The sequence below is a fragment of the Phyllostomus hastatus genome, unplaced genomic scaffold (genome assembly GCF_019186645.2).
Source record: "Phyllostomus hastatus isolate PE091 unplaced genomic scaffold, TTU_PhHast_1.1 phas_contig_62, whole genome shotgun sequence".
NCBI lineage: Eukaryota > Metazoa > Chordata > Mammalia > Chiroptera > Phyllostomidae > Phyllostomus > Phyllostomus hastatus.
This window is the reverse complement of record NW_025333921.1, coordinates 19,502,697-19,520,159: the sequence shown is the minus strand read 5'-3', so window position 1 is coordinate 19,520,159 and position 17,463 is coordinate 19,502,697. Positions and strand designations below refer to the sequence as shown.

Sequence of the window (17,463 nt, the reverse complement as noted above, 5' to 3'; positions counted from 1 at the left end):
ATAGTAATGGAGTCTGGCTGAGTGGCCCATGATGTTGATGGTCCTAGATATGAGGTATAGCTTTCTTCCTTCATAACTCACAGTTTTGCCCTCGTGTGTTAGCAGCATTGATGGGGAGTCCTGCTGAGTTTCCTAGGCTTGCCTCCCTTGTGGTTCTAAGCTGTAGTCCTGCAAGTCTTAATGGATTCCCTTTTTTGTAAATAATAGGTTTATTGATATATAATCAACATACCATACAATCTACCCATTATTAAAGTATATAATTCAATGGTTTTTTAAATGTTTTTACAGAATTGTGCATTCATCACCACAATCAACTTTAGAAAATTTTTATCACCTGAAAAACAAACTCCATTTTCCCAAGTAGAACTCCTATGTCATTTGATAACTGTTTGTAACATTCTGAGGTCCCATCAGGCTCTTCCACAGTGACTATACCATTTTACATTCCTGCCAGCAATGTATAAGGGTTTCAGAGTTTCTCCACATGTTTGCCAAACTGTTCTCTCTCTCTTACCGGTAGCCATCCTAATGGGTATGAAACAGTATCTTACTGTGGTTTTAACCTGAATTTCCTTGGTGGCTAATGATGTCAAACATCTTTCATGTGCTTGTTGACCATTTGTACATCTTCTTTGGAGGAATGGTTATTTTAAAAGGGGTTGTCTTTTTACTATTGAATTGTGAGATTTTTTTATATAGTCTAAAAGCAAATCTATTATAAAATACATGTATTCTGTGGGGTTTTTCACTTTCTTGATGATATCATTTGAAGCACACAAGTTTTCAATTTCAATGTAGTTGCATTGATCTGTTTTTTTTCTTCTATCATTGCTTGTGCTTTGGTATCATATCTAAGAAGGCCATGCCTAACTCAATGAAAAAAAGATTTAATTGATGTCAAAAGGATTTAATCCTGTATATTCTTCTAAGAACTTTTTAGTTTTAGCTCTTACATTACACCTGTGATCCATTTTGAGTTACTGTATTTTGCTGTGTATAATGCGCACCCATATTTTTGGCCAAAACTTTCAGGAAAAAATCTTTTGTTTTAATTTTTTAATTCAATTTTATTTACTTTTATTTAGAAACAAAACCTGTTATTATATTCTAGGGTATTATTTCACATACAGATATCATTATTGCTTTCCAGTATTACCCTTTAACACATAAGCATAAAAATAATTAAAAACATTTATATAGATACGAAATTAGTACTACTCATGTATAATGTGCATCCTTATTTTTCCCTCAAAAATGTGGGCAAGAAAGTGCTTATTATACATGGCAAAATATGGTAGTTTTCGTGTATGGTATGAGGAAGGAGTCATCTTGATTTTTTTGTTTGATTTTTTTTCTGCATGTGGATATCCACTTGTTTCAGCAACATTTATGGAAGTGAGGTTTTGAGTTGGCTCTTTTGCTTCTTTTTTCCCCCCGACAAGAAGAGACTATCCATACCCTGGGTTTTATTTACCTACCAGTACATCATTTTCCCACCCAAATGGTATATTCCACACAGCTGCAATGATGTTTCCTTTTTATCATTAGACAGACTACATCAATGCCAGTTTCATGGATGGCTACAAGCAGAAGAATGCTTATATTGGTACACAAGGTAAGTTAGTCTGCCTCTCACAAGCTGGTTTTGAGTCATCTACCTGTGATTCTTATACCAGAGGATAGCACAATTTTTAAAGAAAATGGTTACTTAATGTGATGTTGTGGCCACTATATCTTGGCCTTTCATAAAGATTAGGGGTTATTGAGGAAGGCAGTTGAGAAGCATAGAGTTTCATATAAGCTATGCCTAGAAACTCACTGCATAGAGATAAACTGGAGATTTGAACACACAACACCAATACAAGTTTTTGGACTGTGTCTTTTATTGCCAACCCAAGGGGATGGAACATCAGAACTCTTTAGCTAGTGAGGTGTTCTTATAGCCAATAGGAGGCCAGGAGTGGCAGTGGGACTTCCCAGAAATTGAATCTAATCTGTGAATGGGTGTTGCTATCCTAAGAGGCTTTGCTGATCCCTGTACCATCACAGGGCACCTCAGCAGTCTTCCAAAATGGATAGTATATGCTCCATTTGACAGTGAAGTACTGGGCTTCAGGAGGATTTCATATGGAGTTTTTATAAATGTTGCTGTGGGCTCAGTACTCCTGACCTGGCCTCTGCCATCTCAAGGAGAATATTGGATCATCTTCTAAAAGGGTGGAAAGAAAACACAGGAGGACATAACAGTCCTCCATGTGGGCTTAAGGCCTTTTGACCATTGCAGAACGTGGTTAGCAAAAGATCCAGTGGATACTTCCTTAACCAAGTCAGTGATCAAACTTAATATCATCATTAGTGGACAAACATTAGTTAATATGTCTCCTGCTGTGAAACATTGAGAACTGTACCATATAACCTGTGTTATATGTTGCCAGTTTTTAAGTCTGAATCTAATTATGAGAAACAAACCAATCAAATCCAGATTCTGGGACATAGAGTAAGAAAACTTGTTTAAACTCTCCAACTTTAATGCCATTAAAAAGTAAAAAAAAAAAAAAAAAGATCAGAGAACTGTTCTAGATTAAAGGAGACTAAAGAGACATGATAACCAATGATAGTGTGTGATCCATGATTGAAACCTGCATTTGGAGGATTAAATGGTTAAGGACAAACTATTGGGATAATTGGAGACTATGTGTTAAATAATATTATTATATCCATGTGTAATTGCTTAAGTGAAATAATGGTATTGTTCTGTAGGGGAACATCTTTGTTCTTCTAAATATGTGTTTGAGCATTTATGAGTAAAGTGTCATAATGTCTGATACTTACTTATTTTTCAAATTATAAGAGAAAGCTTATTAAGAAAGTTACAGAGGTAGTACTAGTGAGCCAGCTAGGCTGCAAAGGAAAAGGAAACAAGTTACAGAGACAGAAGAAAGGGCCCTTGGAGCTTAGGAGAGGGAATGGCAAAGGTAACATCTAGGGGAAGGACGGGGGAAGGGAAAGGTACTGGCATGCTCCCAAGAGGGAGAGCACGTTGAAATTTATTTTTTTTTGTTTCTTTGATCAGAAATAAAGTTTCTATTTCTGGGCATTAGAATTACATTTTTGAAAATTTTCTGTTTTTTCTTATTCTTTATCATTTTTTCAAATAATTGAAACTTACTTTTAAATAATTCACTAAAAAAGAAAATACATGTGTATGTATGCAGCAATGTCCCCTTATCTGTGGTTTTCAGTTACCCATGGTCTACTGTGTTTCAAAAATATTAAATGGAAAGTTCCAGAGATAAACAATTCATAAGTTTTAAATTACATGCCATTCTGAGTAGCATGATGAAATCTAGCACTGTCCCTCTCTGTCCCACCTGGGATGTGAAATCAACCTTTGTGCAGTGAATCCACACTATTTAAGCTACGTGCCTATTAGTCACTTAGTAGCCATCTCAGTTATGAGACTGACTGTCACAGTATCACAGCGCTTATGTTCAAGTCACCCTTACAGTAGCCTGATGCTCTGTCACAATGCGTACGTCTTTCACCTCACTTCATCTTATTACATAGGCATTGTATCTTCTCACATCATCACAAGAAAAGGGTGAGTAGGATACAATAAGGTATTTTCAGACAGATCACATTCATATAACTTTTATTACAGTATATTATTAAAGTTATTCTATTTTATCAGTTATTGTTGTTAAACTCTTACTGTGCCTAATTTATAAATTATGTAGCATCTATATGGAAAAAACATAACATAAATGTAGGGTTTGGTACTGGTTTTAGGCATTCATTGGGGATCTTAGAATATATCCCCTGCAAATAAGGGGGACTAGTCAATAGAGGTAAGCAAATATTGTAAAATGATAGTTAAAACTGATAGCTTTTGAACTAAAGAATGTAAGAATATACTATAGTAGTATTTCAGCTTTCTGTTGGATTCCTGCCCCCCCCCAAAAAAAAATTAAAGTTGAGAGAGACAAAAGGGAAAAGGGCCTTTGGATTCTTGGTACATTGTTCATTGGTCTTATGATCACAGGTTTATTTTTTTCCCCTAGGAGGGACAACTCCCTCCAAAGGGAGTTCTTTTAAGACCCTAAGAAGAAACAAGAGAACTATCAGGAAAGATTTTTGGCAGGTATAGGATATGATGTGATCTGCTTGAGAGAGTAGGGCCTTTGCTGAGGAGGATGGTCTTGGTGTGGTTGGGCTTATAGGGAGTAAGGATTGGCTTTAGGGAGCCTCATAATGCTTCTTGCTCTAGGTTTAGAAGGCAAGGGCACTGCTTAGTGTTGGCTGATTATTCAAGGGTTGGGTCCTTTAGGCTGGTGCTGGAGGCTCTGCCCAGAAGAAACTCCTCCAGGAATATAGGACAGAGGGCTCTTGAGTCAAACACTGATCACCTTTAGAATGTGTTAACACCAGAAGATACAGGCCCTGTGATGTTGAGAAGGTTGGTTTGATTTATCAGACTAACCTTCTTGACTATAGTATTCTGATTCTTAATCATCATGTTATTTATAATAATAATACCCTGTCTATTAAGAATATGTATCAGATACATAATCTCTAATTATTATAGAGACTCTGCAAGGAAGTTTTATTTTATTAATCCATGAACAAACTGAAGCCCCAAAAGCTTAGGTGACCTTGTATCACACAGCTAGTTAAGTGGCTAGTAAGCCAGGATTTGAAAGTATGTCTGTTTGGGTCAAAAATCCTAGCAAGGCAAGTCAGTGGATTGTTTTACCCATGTCAGCACAAACTGGTGACTTAATTTTTTCAGAAAAGTATTCTGTTAAAAGAATCTTATCTGAAGAGTGCCACTTTTCCTTCCAAATCTCTCATGCCTTTGAGGAAATTATGACCTGTTCTGCCTGGCCTGAGTTTGAGTGTTATCTGGGTGATCAGGTGCTCTGAGAGGCAACACCAATTTGTCAGTGGTTTGAATGTGGAAAGTTAAGTATCTGAGAGATGCTGTGGTGCATAGTGGGGTGTGGATAAACCAGGGGTCAGAGATGGGGCAAGGGTATTCTTATATTCTTGATGTGCACATTATGGTAATGTGTATCCATTAAATGAAGATGAAAATCACACACCATCCTGAGACCCAGAGATAATGTTAACATTTTGCAGCATCTCCTTCTAAACCTTTTTCTATTCATATAAATAGGTACAGGCATATAAAATATGTAACAAAATGGGCTCCTTCTATACATTATCTGCTTTTTCACTTGATGGTATGTTATGCATATCTTTCCAGAGCAAAAAATACAGATCTTATAATACCTATCACCTTATAGACTGTTTAAATTTGGGGTATATGATAATTTAATCCTCCTTTGTTAGATATTTAACTTGTTTTCAAGACCGCACATGCTTTTGGAAGTATCTACTTATGCACAAGAGGAAATTCTAGTATTATAAAACGTTAGTGCTAGCCCTAGCTGGCGTAGTTCAGTGGATTGAGCGCGGGCTGTGAACCAAAGCATCGCAGGTTCGCTTCCCAGTCAGGGCACATGCCTGGGTTGCAGGCCACGGCCCTCAGCAACTGCACATTGATGTTTTTCTCTCTCTCTCTTTTTCCCTCCCTTCCCTCTCTAAAAATAAATAAATAAAATATTTTTTTAAAAAGAATGTGTTTGTACATTAAAAAAAATAAAATGTTAGTGCTTGCTAAAAAGGCTTTAGCAAAAATAATAGTGAAACTAGCAAACTTCCAGGACAAAAATCAACTCTTGTTACTTCCCTGCTTCCCTACAACCAGAGGAGGAAAAAGTACTGGGAAACTCCAAGGAGTTATCCTGAGTAGTTACTCCCTTGATTGAAAGGGAATTGTTGTATCAAGTATCTTCAGATCCCACAAATATCTTCAGAGTTATTGCTGAGTGCCCATCTTGTGCAGGTTCTAACGCAGAAGAACTTGACACCATAGCACTTGCAGTCAGCACCATGTTTGCTGAGATGTGATTAATTCTCACAAAGTAAAATGACTGATAGAAGATCACATACATTGTATTTAAGCTGTTTTGATCCAGCTGTGCCATCAAAATCTGTGAGGAGAGGAAACCCTCTGTGGTGGTCAGAGAAAGTTTCAAGGAAGAGACAGCACCTGAAAAGGAGTAGAAAATGAACAGCACTGGAGGTGAGAGAGATGGCTTGAGCAAAGGATGGAAACAGAAGTAAGCATGATGTGTCTATATTGTGATAAAACAATTTTTTAGAAAGATTAAAGTGGCAGGGGTATGCAGAATAGATTGGAAGGGAAAGTCCTGTTCAGAAAAGTAAACCAAGCCCTGGCTGGTGTGGCTCAATGAATTGAGTGCCAGCCTACAAACCAAAGTATCACCAGTTCAATTCCCAATAAGGGCACATGCCTGGGTTGTGGGCCAGGTCCCCAGTAAGCGCACACAAGAGGCAACCACACATTGATGTTTCCCTCCCTCTCTTTCTCCCTCCCTTCCCCTCTCTCTAAAAGTAAATAAAGTCTTTTTTTAAAAAAGAAAGAAAGAAAAGTAAGCCAAGATAAGAATACTGTAATTCAGACAAAAGATGATGTGGTTGGTTCTCATAGCAGTGAAGTTGAGCAGGGAGATCAGGAAGGGGACAAAAGGATAAAAACCACAAACAACTCAAAGGCAAATCTTTAGGACTTAGTAGATACAGAAAATAGAGCCCTGGCTGGTGTGGCTCAGTGGATTGAGCGCTGGCCTGCAAACCAAAGGGCTACTGGTTTGATTCCCAGTCAGGGCACATGCCTGGGTTGTGGGCCACGTCCCCAGTAGGGGGCACTCAAGAGGTAACCACTCACTGATGTTTCTCTCCTTCTCTGTCTCCCCTTCCCCTCTCTAAAAATAAATAAAATCTTTAAAAAAAAAGAAAACAGATAAGTCATAGTTGACTCCAACTTTTTAAGACTGAGTGCTTGGCCCTGGCTGGTGTGACTTAGTGGATTAAGTGCTGGCCTGCAAACTGAAAGGTCATAGTTCGATTCCCAGTAAGGGCATATGCCTGGGTTGCCAGCCAGGTTCCCAGTTGAGGGTGTGCAGAAGGCAACCGATCAGTGTCTCTCTCCCTCTCTTTCTTTCTTCCTCCTTTCCCCTCTCTCTAAAAATAATAAATTTTAAAAATCTTAAAAAAAAAAAAAGAAGAAGAAGAAGAAGAAGACCAAGTGATTGAAGAAGGCCAGTACTGTTAACAGAGATGGGAAAATGGAGAGAGAAAGCTACATTTGAAGGAGGGGGCTGAAAATATGTTGGGTCTGAGTTGATGATGGGACACAGAAGGGGACAATTCAATAGGCAACTGGGTGCTTATAAGGCTTAGCTTAGATGAGATGAAAACAGCTAGAGAAATGTACGTAGTTGACACTGTCAGTATAGATAGGATAGCTAAAATCCTGGTAATAAGGCCCTGAGAGAGTCTGTAACAGTGCTTCTCAAACTGTACCTGGGGTCCCTGTTAACATGGAGATGTGATTTTTAACATGCTCCCATGCTGTGTGCTGTGCTGGTGCTGGTGGTTCAAGGAAATAGCAGGATGTAGCCAGAGGAGCAGGGAGCCAGTATCTGTGGTTAACTCCAAACCACAGAAGAGCCAAGGAAGAAGTGCTTCACAGTTATATACCTTGTCTTTTCCAGGACCTTTGGAGAATACCTATCGTGATTTCTGGCTCATGGTGTGGGAGCAAAAAGTCTTGGTGATTGTCATGACCACTCGGTGAGTTCATCCTTTTTTTTCCCACCTCTCTGCCCCTACCCTAACACCAAGTATAGGTGATTCAAAAGAGGAATTTAGCTCTTAGAAACAATGAGGATTATAAAAGCCATGGCCATGAGTTTGAGATGATGTAGGGGTTTTTTGTTTGTTTGTTTGTTGGTTTGTTGGTTTGTTTTTTCAGTTGACTCAAAGATAACACAAGGTGTGGTGGAAATTGATAGCTCTAACTTCTCAAAGCTTTAATCCATGGCTCTGGTGACCCTGTGCCATTTACAGCCTATTCTGAGGCCCTGGCCTTATCCACTAAAGGAAGTATTGGGAGATATGGGGCAATTCACTTTTAATCTGGTCCATGCTTCCAAAGAGCAGCTGTCTTCCTGGCTTCCGAACTACCAGTTCCCCTTTGTTCTCCCTTTTCCTGCTACTTTGACTGTTTTCTGCTTCCTTAGGCAGGAAGCTCTTGATGAAAAGAATATTTTTGAAATTTTGATCTACATACCTGCCAAAACTTCAGGAATTACTATTTCATTAGTATTACCATAACCATTATGATAATTATAACCTATTTCAGATGAGAACAAAAAAATTAATTAGAATATTAGCTTATTTCCCTTTTTCATGGCACTGTTACAACACCCTTTGATTTGGAGAGGAGGTCATGGAAGAAGTACCATCTTGGAGTACTTTGGGGCCCCTGAATTGCAGTGAGGTAGACTTCAGGCCTTTATACAAACCTCCTGCTGATATCCTGGGAGCTGTGCCTTTCTCACTCCTCTATCACCCAAGGGCCCTCATTGGGGAAGAGAATGAACAGTGGCTGAGATATAAGGCAGTTCAATCTGGCCCACCATATTTTCTCTACTGTCTTTCTTTGTCCACTCAGTATTTATCCCAGGTATGTGTGGAGTGCCAAAGGTATCAGGAAAGAGGCAAAATGATAGGGTATGTTCCAGTAAATGTCTGCTAAAGGAGTACATGCAGAGACTTGCACTGGTACATCCATTTAGAATGAAGGCTTTCTTCCTTTTCTGCCAAAAGGCAAGAGTGTAAGTTAGAAGCAGTGCAAGAGATGAAGCTGCTGCAGGTCGTCTGTGCTGCTGGAGCACAGCAGGTCCTGGGGAGGGCGTGGTTAGTGCTGTGCAGAGGAAGGTTAGAAGACTTACCTTGCTCTATGTGTCTTCAGCTTTGAGGAGGGCGGCAGGAGGAAGTGTGGTCAGTACTGGCCTTTAGAAAAAGACTCTCGGATCCGATTTGGCTTCCTCACAGTGACCAATCTAGGCGTGGAGAACATGAGCCATTATAAGAAAACAACGCTAGAAATTCATAACACAGAGGTAAATCCGGATTTCTATTTTCTCACTTTTTTGAAGGTAAGGGAAGGTAAAGAAAGTCTCTAAAAGGAATAGTCAGGATTCCAGAGAGCTTATAAGTTACTTCCATTTTTCTGGGCATAAGCTGAGGATACTCAGTTCAGAGCCAATATAATTACATTGTCTTAACACAACAGGGGCATTATTTAGGAATGAAACTTAGAAGAAGTCTGGGTCCTACAGTTAGGAATTATGCCCCTTCTAGACATTAAACCTTTCCTTTGGGTTTGTAGAGAAGCAGTAGTGGAGAAAGTTGAGGGTGGTAGGCAGGAATCTTGGTGGTAGAGATCCCAGGGCATTGAGAACTGGAAAAGCCAAAGGTAGGGGAAACAGAAGTGACCTCACTAACTTCTGCTTCTTTTTCTATCCAAGGAACGGCAGAAACGCCAGGTGACTCACTTTCAGTTCCTGAGCTGGCCAGATTATGGTGTCCCCTCCTCAGCAGCTTCCCTCATTGACTTCTTGAGAGCAGTCAGGAGCCAGCAGAGGCTGGCCGTCAGCAGCATGGGAGCAGACTCCAAAGGGCAGTGCCCTGAGCCACCCATTGTGGTCCATTGTAGTGCAGGCATTGGCAGGACAGGTAATAATTCACCTGATGCAGCTGTTCAGAGTCTCTGGAGACAGTAAGGGAGGTGGAGGAATAACCAAGCTCTTTACTGCCAGATTGAGAGAATTTGATCCATTGGTGATGAATTGCCATGAAAAATTCGTCCTAAGCGTCCTTTTGGTAACCTTAGTGCTAACTGTGTGTCCAGAATATACACTTCACAAGCCAAGTCCTCTGGGACTGATGCTTTATACATCCCATTGGCATGATCATATTCTGACCCCATCGCTGTCACCTGGGTGTCCAGAGAGCTCAGCTGGGCTGTTGCTTCCTTCCCATCCCCCTCCTTGGGAAGGTTCTCATTTTGTTCTGTGTTCTCCATGCTGGATCCACTTAGCAACTTTATTCTTAAGGGATGTACGTTTCAGAGACTGCTGGCATTTCTTATCAGAGATCCCTGTGGGAGAAGGTCAACAAGAGTAGGTTTGCATCAGGTCTCTGGGGAGAAATTGTAGAGTCTAAAAATTAGGGCCCACGTGTGAAAGTGCTATTATTCTGTCTGGGATTTCACTTTTCCGCCTGTTGTTCTTATTTCCTCCAAATACATGACAAGAGGCCTTCTCATTTCCCTGGCCTCCAACGCTGTGTCCTCCCCCTTGAGTCCTTTCAGGCCTGAGGCCCCTTGCCTTTAAATTCAGTCATCCAGTGCTGCCGGGTTATTTGGTAGAGGCGCTGGGAGAGGAGAGACAGGATAGATATGACTATTTACTTTCTTCCTTCAGGTACCTTCTGTTCACTGGACATCTGCCTGGCACAGCTGGAGGAGCTTGGTACCCTTAATGTGTTCCAGACAGTATCCCGCATGAGGACCCAGAGGGCCTTCAGCATCCAGACCCCTGAGCAGTACTACTTTTGCTACAAGGCAATCCTGGAGTTCGCAGAAAGGGAGGGCATGGTGCCATCCAGCCACAACCTCTTGGCCATGGAGGGTCAGTAACTGTCCCATGAGCCTCCCACCTGCTGGCCAGCCTTCTTCCTTAAACTATCCCGGACACCACTGAGCCTGTAGGTTGCCATCAGTTACACTGAAGCCATGGACCAACCTCTTTCTTGTGTCTCCCGGTGCACGCAGAGCAGCCTTTCCCTTTGGCAAGATAGATGTGGTGAAATTGTTATTAGAAAGGGCCAGCAACAGTGTGTTCTTAAGTCCTAGCAACTGCCATTGAACTGTGCCTTATTATAACCAAATTGTGGCTATTGATTTTTGCTAGGGGCTCCAAGCAAGGTAAGTGGGAAAGGAAACTCCCTACTCTCTTTCCCAATGCCCTCTCCTTCTGGAGGTCTCCTTCCCATCCCTTCCCTTTGCTAGGATTTAATGGGGAGGTTTGGTGAGCATCTACCTTCCTTCCTAGAAAGCTTGACCAAGTTATATATTCTAGAGAACATCCCGAGTGCCAAGCACGTTTATTCCTAGAGTGTGTATTCCAGTCTTTTCTGTTATTCTGTGTGTGTGCGTGTGTGTGTGCACTTATGTGTATGGGTCCATATGTATGTGTGTATATAATATATTATTGTATGTGATAATATGGTCATATTCTATAAATACATATACACAGAGTTACTCCTTTGTAGAAGTTCCTGGGGCTCCGTGTTGCACTTCAGGTGTTGTGGCTTCTTGTACCCTACTGTTTATCCTAGACTAGCTGGGTTTGGGGATTATGTCTCCAGTTGTCAAATGACAGAATGGTGGAAGAGGATATCCACTTTCTATGTTCCTGCCACAGGCTTTCATCCTTACATCATGACTTATCTCTCTCCAGGATGCTATCTTTTGGAGCCAAGAATACTGGTTTGTGGTGACGCTGGTTTAATTCAGCAGCATAGATTGCCCTTACCTAATGATTTTTCTCCGTTTACTTTGCTGATTTTGGTAATAGACCTCCACTGTGATTTCAGACCCTCTCTTTCCTCCTCCTGTCCCTTGGGGATTGAAGCCTTGGAGTAGAGATGAACTCACAGAGCAGCTAGAGGCAAGAGCAATTGGTACGATGCCTTAAAAGGAAAGAAAGAGCCCAAGTATGAGAAAGGAAACTACTATGAGAATCCTTCCCTGGAAGAATTATCTTGGTTCCTTTCCCCCAAAGGTTCCTTTCCTTATGCAGCTTGGCCCTATCTACTCGGATGCCCATCTTTTTCTGCCTAGTAACTGACAGACCCTGGAGCTCAAGCTGGACGGATTCTGTGTCAATAAAAAGTTTTAACTCCTGGCTGGGTGAGGCAGTGCCCTGCAATTTCTATAACCCCACTCCCCTTTCACTTAATGTTTTCCTATCTGCTCCCAGCCTGATGTGCTAGAAGTGGAATGCAGTGCTCTACATTCCCAAGAAAATCCCAGGAACCCCTAAACCTTCCCCCATCACAGATGAGGTTGGCAACTGATCAGACCTCAATAATTTTATACTGTAATAAGCTCTTGAATGTATATGTTCTTATTTTTACAATCCTTTAATTTTGTATTTAATGTCAATTGACTGAGTCAGATTCAGAAAATAATTGTAAATGTTCATATTCAATATCTTACACCAATAGTTTTGTATTTACATATAAATATACTGACGTGATCAAACCCTTTTAGCTTCATCAATTTAGTAGCAGTGTGGGGCTGGGAAGGTGAGGAGGGAGTCTTAAGAGCTGGTCTGGGAGGGGTGGGGAGGCAGGGAAGGACCCATGTCTTTTTGTATCTGAGTCTTTCAGGTTTGACAGCCATCTACCTAGCCTGTAGGCCATGACCTTAGCTCTGGGCAGAAATAAAGAACCAGCACCAGTTGAGTGCTCGTGGGGTGTTAATCTCTATGTTTGGTGCTTCCCCCCACCCATTATCTTATTCAAACTTTACAGTACTCCAATGAGAGATTATTCTCCCTTTATTCTATTTCTGTATAGATGAGGAAGGTAAGGCCCAGAGGGATATAGTGATTTGCTATAAAACCAGAGCAGAAGCTGGTCTGCTTACAGAGCTTTTGGCCTCTTCACTACATTGCTATCTCAAAGATCCAGATGGTGGTTTTGTCTTTTGAAACTAGGGCTTTTTAATGGCTGTCTTTCAGAGTATAAACAGTTCTTAAAATTCCAGATAACTGATCTTAAGCTCATGTTGCATGTAGTAGACTAGAAGGGTGACAGAATTGGTGACTGATTATCCTATGTAGGACCTCCTTGTGTAGGGTCTTTAGGTCCCCAGAGTACTGAAAGGGTCATTCTTCCAGGGACACTCCATACCTATGGGTACGCTGGGATCTTGAGTCATTTGCATGTCTCTCTTAGAATAGAACCAGTAGCTTTATCCACGTAGGGCCACTCCCTATGCCATATAGCTACTCCCTGTTGACAGCCTGCCCAGTTGGTACAGTTCTGGCATGGAGTGTATGTTAATATATGGACATTCTTAATAAAAGTGATAGAAGTTAATATTTACTGGATGCTTAGCTGGCCAGGTACTGCTTAAAGTGTTTTCTATGTATTTCATTCACCCTCAAAACAACCTTTTGGGGTAGGTATTGACAGAAGAAAAAAACTGAAGCACAGGAAAGTTAATTTGCCACTAAGAGCCTGGACCATCTGACTCCAAAGTACCTGCTGTTAATGTTAACTGTTACAGTAGGTTCCCTCGAAGGATTCAGCTCCTGATCTGTCAACAAATTTTTCCTTAGTTTCTGACTTAAGAGTTGAAGTGTAGAGAAAATTAAACCAGTCCTTTCCTTGGATAATAATCCTTTATTCCCTTGGGGCAAGCAAACATAATTGATGAACAGAGATACCTGAAATCTGGGAGATCAGAGATGGTAGAGTTTTGGTGAAATGTGTAGGTAACAGGACTAAATGATATAAGTTCTGGAGGAGGTAAACTTAAACTGTCATTTATTTGAAGAAGCTATCACCCACTGCTCTGTAAATTCAGGAGCTATGCATAAGCACCTTTTTGAACATCTGAAGGTTAGCAAGGTTATCATTTGCAAGAGCTCCATGAAAACACAAGTTCCTGGGTCCTGCCTTGTACATGATACAGTGAGTGAAAGAATGAGCCAGATTTTGGAAGCACTGCCTTTGTGCATGTCTCAGACTCTGAGGAAAGTTAGCAAATTGATATTTTCCAAATCTGAGAGAAAGGGATCAACAGCCCCATTGCAATAGTTCATCTGTAGCTTTTACCATTGGGAAGATAATCAATACTCAGTTTTACAGGAGGTAGAGAAAGGAGAAGACATAGAAGAAGCCCCAGATCTGTTTGGGAAGTGAAGATTTTCACAGGAGATTTGGTGGACAAAGCAAGAGAGGGAACCCACAGTCAAATGATGGATTGTCCAATTGACAACATAAGATGAAAAAGTGTTCAGGACAGAGACCATCATGGGCTAACTCAGGCTTCTCTATCTAATTTGATTGCTGTTTTTCAACTAGCATATACTCCCTCTACAATTGGTCCCTTCACCTGCTAGGATGGAACTCCTTAGGTGAAGGGTTACCCAGCATCCTTAGCCTAGGAGGCCCACAATCTCTATGTCACCATTTGCAGATAAATGGCAGAATGGGACTGGTTCTTGGGAGATTGGGTTATTTTAGCACTGTAGCTTGAGGAAGATGGGACTCCTGCCCTTAAAGGCTCCCCATATCTAGGAACAACCACACATGTAGAAACCCACAAATCAGAGATCTCAAGGAATGTAGGCCGGATAAAAAAGCTTTCCTAGAGTGACTGAGCTCTTTGTTAATTTTGAGATCTCACCACTCAAGTCCTAGCTTCCTTTTGTAAAATAAGGGGCCGCATTCGATGATCCTGCTACAGGCCCTCCAAAGTATGAATGTCTGCAGAGGAACCATCAGGATCTTGGGGTAGGGCAGCTCCCACTTCCCTATATTCCCTACCCATTTGGAAAACAGGTCAAGTATCTCCTATAACCCATAGACCATTCATCTTTCATGCTGCTCCATGTAGGGTAGCTAAGGTGACTCAGAGTCAAGGAATGAAACAACTAAGAGCCCCCAGCCAAGATCACAGATTTGTCTCAGGTCTTGGTTGGTACCCACTCACCACTGTTAGCTTACCAAGGGCAGGAGCTAAAGCTCCCACCAGCTTTAGAACCAGATTTTTTCTTGGGAAGTATCTGCCCTGTAGCTACCATCACAAAATAGTCCTGAAGATAAAGTGTTTTCAACTACACTGCAAACTACAGAGAAGACTGGGTCTTCTTCACAAACAGAAATCTAGCATTCAAACCTGTTGCAGTGTTTCATTTCTCTCTGCCTGCCACCACAGCTTTTAGAAAATCCTTCCTTCTGTTTAATGTAAATGCTGCAATTTTTTAAAAGATTTTATTATTTATTTTTAAGAGAGGCAAATGGAAGGAGAAAGAGAGAGAGAGTGAAACATTGATTGGTTGCCTTCCATATCCACCCCGACCAGAGACCAAACCCACAACCTAGGCATGTGCCCGGACCCAGAACTGAACCAGCGACCTTTTGTTTTGTGGGAAGTCACCCAACCAACTGAGCTACCAGCCAGGACTACATGCTGTGGTATTATATACTCATTTTTTTTTCCTGCTAAGGCCAACATGGCCTACGAGCAGTGATTTCTTTTCAACACTTTAGGGTACTGTGTTCCTGATAGCACTGAGATGAAGATGAAAGTAGAAAAGCAAGACAGTGAAATAGAGAAAAGATGGTCAAAGAGTACACAGTGCCCCTCCCCTACTCCAGGTTCACTTCCTTCTACTCCTCCCTGCATCAAAACCTGGCCACTTGTCCAGTTAACGGAGTTGTCCAAACTCCATGACCAACCAGGTGTGCAGCCAAGCCTAGGTCAGGTAGTTTCTCCTTTAGGGTCTGTCTTTTACTTCCTCGATATTTAAAGAATTCCTGTTTTGTGGCCAGCAGCCAGTAGACTTAAGAGGTCTGATGTTGAAGGCAGGTACTATGCTGGCTATGTGAATTGAGGATTTTGTTTAGGTGGAAGCTAGGATCCTTGGAAGTATTTGAGAACAGAAGAGTGAGGAGGGGAATAAAAGAGGAGACCCCTAGGCGCCATAAACACTTAGGGGAGGATGAAGAAAAGCCTGTGAAAGGTTTTGATTAATTGAGATAACCAAGGACAAGGCCAGGATGTTTTCTCACAGACCTGAGTGGTGGGGAGTGGCTGGGATGAGTGAACAAAATTAAAAAATGTAGTTTTACCAGTCTTCTGGCAGAGGATGGGGGGTGGCTAACAGGGAGGAGGCATGAATGGGAGGTAAACAATAGAGACAGCAGTGCAGGCCATCTCTGCTTCAGCCAAAGCAAAGGCCACCTTTCTTTCACATATTAGGCCTCTGATTAATATTTCATTTGAATAAAGGAAACTGCTGTTTTAAAAACATTAAAAAACGATAAAGCCCTGGCCGTGTGGCTCATTGGGTTGGAGCATTGTTCTGTGAACTGAAAGGTTGCTGGTTCGATTCCCAGTCAGGGCACATGCCTAGGTTGTGGGTTTGATCTGTGTAGGGAGGCAATCAATGTTTCTCACACTGATGTTCCACTCTTCCCCCCTTCCTCTTCTTTCTAAAATCAATATATAAATTTTTAAAAAAGATTAAAAAACAACTGATACACAATAAGAAACGCTTTAAAAACAAAGGTAACTTGACTTATTTCCTAGATTTGGTCTGGAAGTGACCCAAATCTGTGCTCAGGGTAAATTAATGCTCAGTGAGGGGCAGGCATTTCTAGGCAGTGCATAGCAGTCTTAACACCCACTGAAAGATTCCAAGCCTCTGAAGCCACCCAGAAATCAGAAGTGTGGAATTTGTACATCCTAAACCAACTGGTTTCCAAAGAAATGGAGTTTCTTCACACGGTGGGATTGTTGGATCTTTTGGGCATGTCCTGGCTTCCTCTTCGACTGAAGCATCGGGGTGGGACTTTGCATTTGAATGGCCAGAAGTGGGAGTAGCGATTAAGGAGGTCTGAGAACACTTGACTAAATGCTAGGCATACTTTGTTTTTAATCCCACACTCCCCTGAAGTAGGTATTCTTATTCTAAGTTTATAGATAAGAAAGTCAAAAAGATAAATAAGTGACCTATCAAAGACATCAGCTAGGTAGTGGCTAAACTGGGATTCTGAACAATAACCTGAGCTTTCCCCTGGAGTCTGTAGGGTGCTTTGGGTTGGGGTGGGGAGCAAGCCTCAGATGCCCCTCACCTGGATATTTCCAGACTGGCAATGGTTGGTCTGTAGCTGGCAGAGATTCTGTCAGCAGGGTACTGGCACTGACATCTTTTTGACAAAGTTGTCACAAATAGAGGTGGTGTCCAGGCTCTTGGTGGTTGCAAACAAAGAATTAAACGGACCACACACACAAAGATAAGCAAAGCAGGCAATAGAAAGTTTCTGGCATCATAACTGATAAATCCTCTAAGAAACAGGAGAAAGCCTAAAACCAGGAACACCCACCAGAGCCAATACTGACCATTAAAATATCCAGGGAAATAAGTGGATAACATGACAATCAGGATCCACTTAATTAGAGAGAGACCAACTCCTGAAATGGCCCCATAACTTCCTATAACTTAAGTAGTCGGACAAAAAAAAAAAAAAAAAAACAGGAAAAACCCAGTCCAGTTAAAGAGGAATGTCATGATCTGTTGTGTTTACTGTTTTAACATAGTAAACCAAGATAAAGGACCACTTGGCAGAAAGCACATTATTACAGTGTGTTAGGGATCATCTCAAAAGTTCCAAATTCTTTTCTTTGCTCCCAGTAGCTAATCCCTTCCCTACTCCCAG

General features: G+C 41.3%; 1 protein-coding gene across 2 annotated transcripts in view; it reads left to right on the top strand.

Moving 5' to 3' along the window:
- The window catches only part of PTPN9 (protein tyrosine phosphatase non-receptor type 9), an 85,275-nt gene extending 72,142 nt beyond the window's left edge, over positions 1–13,133 (top strand). For both annotated transcript variants that reach the window (XM_045848556.1, XM_045848555.1), the window contains 5 exons: positions 1,552–1,618; positions 7,647–7,725; positions 8,909–9,059; positions 9,468–9,675; positions 10,425–13,133. In XM_045848556.1, coding sequence (XP_045704512.1) covers positions 1,552–1,618; positions 7,647–7,725; positions 8,909–9,059; positions 9,468–9,675; positions 10,425–10,639 — 720 coding nt within the window. In that variant the 3' untranslated portion in view covers positions 10,640–13,133. The remainder of the gene's footprint in view (positions 1–1,551; positions 1,619–7,646; positions 7,726–8,908; positions 9,060–9,467; positions 9,676–10,424) is intronic.
- Positions 13,134–17,463: the final 4,330 nt, after the last annotated feature.